Source organism: Mus pahari, chromosome 9 (genome assembly GCF_900095145.1).
Source record: "Mus pahari chromosome 9, PAHARI_EIJ_v1.1, whole genome shotgun sequence".
NCBI classification, from domain to species: Eukaryota; Metazoa; Chordata; class Mammalia; order Rodentia; family Muridae; genus Mus; species Mus pahari.
This window is the reverse complement of record NC_034598.1, coordinates 60,605,369-60,611,293: the sequence shown is the minus strand read 5'-3', so window position 1 is coordinate 60,611,293 and position 5,925 is coordinate 60,605,369. Positions and strand designations below refer to the sequence as shown.

Genomic DNA, 5,925 nt, shown 5'->3' with positions numbered 1-5,925 from the left:
ACACACACACACACACACACACACACACACACACACACACACACAGCAGCCTGAAAAGCTATCCCAACAGAACCTAAGCTACCAGCTTGGACCCACCATTTGACTTTGGAGTCGTTTGTTTTTGCTGCTCCCAAAGACCACTCTCTCAGGAACCTGGACCTAGCCGAGGCTTCTCCTTGGCAGTAACACATGCTCGTGATGAACCTCACTGAGAGTGTATTAAAAGCACCAAATAGACACTGCCCAGGACACAGAATCTCTTTGAATCATTCTTGAGACTGGAATAGGTAAGATTATATTCCTAAAAACCAAGAAGGGCTGAGGTTGCTATTTCTAAAATTCTTCTTGTTTTGAGAAAAAAATATATCTATACAATTCTTAGTTGTAGGTATCCCCTTTGCATCAAAACCAGTACACGTGTTAAATGTTCCTGAAGTGAGCTCAGGAGAAAGCAGGGATCCAAAGTAAAGGAGCTCCCGTGATTGTTCATTTCTACCCGTGATCTTGAAACAGAAAAACAAGCTAAACTCAAAGGCGTGAAGAAATGCATTTCCTCCAATTCATTCTAGAGAAATCTGAGAATTTCTAAACATCCTAAGTCATTTCCTCGCATTTTCCCAGCATAGGCACTCTTAAGCAGACTTGGAGAGGTCTCCAGGAAAGCTCTGGGTGAGGCTGGTGCATCACTCCATCAATTCAATTATTGATGCTGACAAATATATTCTCCATCGGATTCTTATCTTGATGGACTCCTTGGCATTTCTTTATATGACCCGAAGGAGAGCTTTTGTATGGCCTCCAGATATTTGCCAAGAAGATGAAATAAAACATTTTCAAAAGAGCGTTTATGGAACTATCTCCAGTCTTGAGAAATGGAGATATCAAATGAGTTGGAGTCGCAAGTCCGGTAGCAAGAATTTGAACACCGAGGGGAATCTCCCGGCTGAGTGATGTTCGCTCCCTTCTCCTGGAATGCCGAGCACTGGTCACTTTGGGTGCTTTAGCAGATTGCAAATTCCTGTCACATTACCACTTGGTAGGAATTTCTCTTGAGAGTAAAGCGAGATAATATTCTAAGTGGTTCCTTGTGGCATTTCTCAGCCAAGTGTCCAAAAAAAAAAAAAAAAAAAAACACCAAGCAAACTAGGTTCTGCTAGCATCAAACAAAACAAAACAAAACAAAACAAAAAACAAAACCCCCAAAAACAAAAAAACAAAAACCAAAAACCAAAGCAAAACAAAACAACCCCCCCAAAACAAACAAACAAACAACAACAATAAAAACCAAACAAACGTTCTCAGAGTCTAGATTAAAAAGCTTATGTTGGTAAAGCATGGCTTTCTTTGAATTTGATTGAGAGTCAAAGTCAAGAGTCACTCTGCCTTAGGTCTGTCTCTCTAGATTCTGACTTTTGTCCCATGTCCTTTGTTCCTTTACTCTGTATTCTGGTATTCTGGTTTCAGGATAATTTAGACACAGCGGCTACAAAGGTGAGGAAGATACTCACTGTCATATAAACATATGGCACACACGCACTTGTGCTTTGACAAAGTTGAACTTAAAACATGCCCAAGAACTCAGCTTGGCAGTGAGCTCGAGCTTAATAAAGCTCAGAGACCTGGGCTTAATCACCAAGAACTAAGATAGGGGAGAGCAGGCCTTCAATGAGGTTAAGTATTACATTTCATGCTAGAGTCCAATTTAGAGAGATGAGTGCGGCAGCATACAGCTCACGTACGCTTTTAAGAGGTTTGTTGGAGCTGAGCCAAAAGTAACGAGGACATGATTGATTGGAAAGACTGGTGGCTTGTGTATCCTAGCCAAAGTTATTGCCAGGGATCTTAACAGAGCAAGTGGGAAACATGGTTGCAAAAGGAGCAGCACATATCAATATTTTATGGAATTGATATACTCTTTGTATTTGCTACACACTTAAGGGCGTTTTTAATCCTTGTATTCGTCTTTCCAGTAAAATAGCCACATAAAAATGCTATATGAAGTAATTCACCACCATGGAGCTTGTGTGCTGCTGTTGTGATGTTTAGCCTTGAGTGAGAGAGTTAAAAGTCTGATGCCTAGACTATCTGCAGCTGTAGAGAAGAGCTGATTGAAAGAATTGTTGGATAATTTTCTTGTTTGGTTTCCTAATCTGAAGTCTGTCTTCCCTCTAGAGTTTGATGTAAAAGAAAAAAATATTTAGTGCCTGATTCAAAAGAGACCTTTGCAAATGGTCTCTGGTGTCCCATCAGTAGAAAGCTGGCCCCAATTAGACTTTAGTCTTAGAATCATTAGGCAAGCCTCTTAGCACTTATGTTCTCTGCTTCCAATTTCAAGGAAACACAAAGATGCATAGAGAGAAAACATCTTCTCATAAATATTTTTCAGGAAATAGAATCAATTTCCCACAGACCTAATGCAGAAAATCTATGCAGACATCTTACCAGAAAAAAAATCATGTTTCATATTTAGACCTTAGGTGGAAGCTCGGTTAAGACTGTACCCAAGGGGTTCCTCTCAGAGTGCACACTAGAAACTCAGATAAGATGCTCACACCCAATTCTGAAAAAGAACAAAAAATATCTATGGGTGTTTGGAATCCTTATCTAGAGTTAAATAAGCAGATTATTATTCTTATTAAAAAGTGGTGAGTACTTTTCGGTTTTACATTCACTAAATAAAAATTATCAAATGGCATGGACCATCCCCCACTTAAAAGGAGGAAGGCTACCTCACAGGAACAGAGCCATTCAGAGCAACGGCCATCTTAGCCATTTTACCAATTTTGGGAAAACAGCCTCGGCCTGTGGGAGTCTATTTATAAACACAGTGGGCAGCAAGTCTGTTTTAAGTTTTAATATACACACCATAAAATGTTTTCCTGAACATAAATGTTCTTACCTGATATAAAGAAATGAAAGAAGTGTGCTATTAGTGATAAAAGGCTGATATAGACAACCACATGAGAGTGTTTCACTCAGCTCTTCAATCTCAGGGCAGGACTGCCCTGTCTCAAGGAGTGGCAGGTATCTATCTCAAGGCAATAAAGCCTGTAGATGCCGGGGAGCTCAGTCTTTCAGTCATTTCTTTATTTCTTGTTTCCCAGTAATAAGGTTTGGGATGAAGGCAAAATGATTAAGTGACTTTTGAACCCTTTATCTCAGAACATCCTGAATGAAAGAGAATGCACTAAAGAACTGCTTCTGTTGCTCTTTTTGCTTTTAAGGCAGAAAAGAGTTGGCAGCAGTCCTCATTTGAATTACACTTCCAGGAGGATGTCCGTGGGCAAGTCAGTACTGTAAGGCTGGTTAAGATGACTCAGCAAATGTCACCTGTCTGTCCCCCAGCCTCCTTTCAAAGGAGACAGGGAAGGGCTGCATTCTCACCTAACTACACACAGATCATTTCTATCATTTCTACATCAAAACCAAAACATTTAAGTCACCAACTACAGAGCCAATTAGAGCTGATTCTGACAGTCCTTATCCTTGGAAGATGGGATTCACGCCCAAGATTTTCAGTTGTGTTTTGTGACTTCAAAAGAAAATTCCAGAGTTAAGCTGTTACCCATAGTTTACAAGTACATTATTTTTTCCTTCTTCAAAAATTCACTTAATTTTTTTTTCACTTCGAAGCATTGCCTAAAACTTTAGTAGAAGAAATTTTAGAGTCCTTGATTTCTGTGCAGATGATCCAAACCAGACGACTGTGGACTTTCAATGGAATCAATAAGTGTATTTAGTTCCTGCAGGCTGTTGGTACCCAGGGCTCAGAGGGAAATGCTTGCAGACAGATATGTGCGTACTACAAGATGAGGCCATCCCAGAGTAGTAGCTGGTGCTGCACAATTAAGTAGGGTCATTGAATATTGGCTGGCAAGCTGGAAAAACCTGACACACACACACACACACACACACACACACACACACACACAGAGAGAGACAGAGACAGAGACAGAGACAGAGACAGAGACAGAGACAGACAGACAGACAGACAGACAGAAGGGGGAAGAGACATCTGTACTCAGTCTTCGATATTAATTTCCCATTCAGTAGACAGTTTTCATTTTCCATGTTATACTTTAGCATCCACGTTAATCCTGTGTTTTATTTCTAGATTCTCGGTTTGGTGTTTTCAATGGTGCTGTACTGCCAGATTGGAAGCAAATGAATCTGCGGACTTACCTAGTCATCATAAACACTATTTGAGTTTTTGCTTTGGCTTTGTGACTTTAAATACTCAAATACTGTAAATAAATGTCGTATTGACATGTCTTACTTAGGCAGACTACAGATATCTTCCCAGGTATTCACTGTATTTAACTGTGAAGGATATAATGCAAACGGTTGTATACATTTTTTCTCACAATAAAAAGTGTTGGTGTTGATGCTTTTTGGTGTCTGGCCATTGTGTCCAAGTAGCTCTGTGCCTCTAGTGATGATCATCTAGAATGTCACAGTGGAATAACCAGGTTTCTAAGTGACAAGATCACAGACTCTAGGGCAGTGAATATGGGATCTGGGATTTTTTTTTTTTTCTTTCTCAAAAACATAGCTCTGTTTCATCAGGTATGTCAACAGCTGATGATGAGATTGTCTAAAGTTGAAATACTTAACGATGTGTAAATCACCATATTATAAAAAAAAAAAACCGTCTTTACCTTTATGGCATCTGCGTTTTGCTTCAGTTGGACTCTAAGCACCGAAAAAGTGCCTATATCTTTAACCTTAGACCTCCTGGTACCTCTCTGGATCTTCCTGTGGGACACAACAGTTAGAACTAAAATTTCTTTCTAGCTTGTAGAAGTATGTTGTTCACTTTACATTCTACTGAAATACAGTGTACAGCAAAATGAATAACCCATGAGCGTGGGCCTGTGCATGCGCCTGTGTAAGCCCTGTCCAAGGACAATAGTCTTAGCATACCACGTTGCTCTCTAATGCCACCTCCCAATCCTGTTAGTCAGAGCAGGGTATTTACATCTATATCTCTTTACAAATCTACTCATTGAGGTCTGTTGGACCCTACAGTCCACGATGCTGGGAGTATTTGCACCTTGGACACTGCAAACCATGTGTTTCTATTTTGCAAGGTTAGAGAAACATGTATCAGTTCATTGGTCCACTTAGTCTTTTTAAAATAGTAACGAATTGGTCTGACTCTTGTGACCATAGATCAATATTCCTGTTCTTAAACTTCCTCTAAGTAGAATAAGAAGCTGCTCATTCTGGCTTTCTTTTTTAGCTCTTTGTCTATGGGATCCATATTGTGGCACCTGTGTGTAGCTTATTCTCATCGCGATGTGATATTCCATTGTGTATGGATGTACTGCAAAGCATTGACCCATTCTTTTGCCAATAGGCATTTGGTTGGATTATTCCAATAACACTGACATAAATGTTCTTGTGTGTGTGTGTGTGTGTGTGTGTGTGTGTGTGTGTGTGTGTGTATACATACAAGTGTGGAACTGATTTGTATGCATGGACTAAGGGTTAATAGACTTTGTCAAGACATTTTCTAAAGTAGCCATGACTATTTACTCTCATACTAGAAAAGTATCATAGACTCATTCTCCTCTTCTGAGCATGGGGAAAACCACAGAAGTCATTGTGAAATTGCTCAAAGTGTCAGGCAATGAGTAGAAAATTGGGGCATCCTTGCTAGGTTGGACACCCCTATCCTATACTCCCCCATTAATGATAAAAGTAATAGTTCTTCAGTGGAAATGTGTCATCTGCCAAGAGCTCTGTAACAGACTCTGCATTTATTTTCTCACTTCTTCCCACACATCCCTGTGAAATAGAAACCACAATTATGCCTATTTTTCAGGAAAGACCATGAAGGCTCAGAGAAGTAAGGCAACTTGCCCGTGACTCAAATGGTTAGTGATGGCCAGAAGTGAGACTCAGACCTTGACCAAAGCCCAA

General features: G+C 40.0%; 1 protein-coding gene across 2 annotated transcripts in view; it reads left to right on the top strand.

Moving 5' to 3' along the window:
* Window positions 1–4,386, top strand: part of Tspan8 (tetraspanin 8) — a 34,797-nt gene extending 30,411 nt beyond the window's left edge. The window contains exon 9 of one of the 2 annotated variants that reach the window (XM_021205480.1): window positions 4,115–4,386. In XM_021205480.1, coding sequence (XP_021061139.1) covers window positions 4,115–4,168 — 54 coding nt within the window. In that variant the 3' untranslated portion in view covers window positions 4,169–4,386. The remainder of the gene's footprint in view (window positions 1–4,114) is intronic. The other variant, XM_021205481.2, reaches the window with a different exon arrangement.
* Window positions 4,387–5,925: the final 1,539 nt, after the last annotated feature.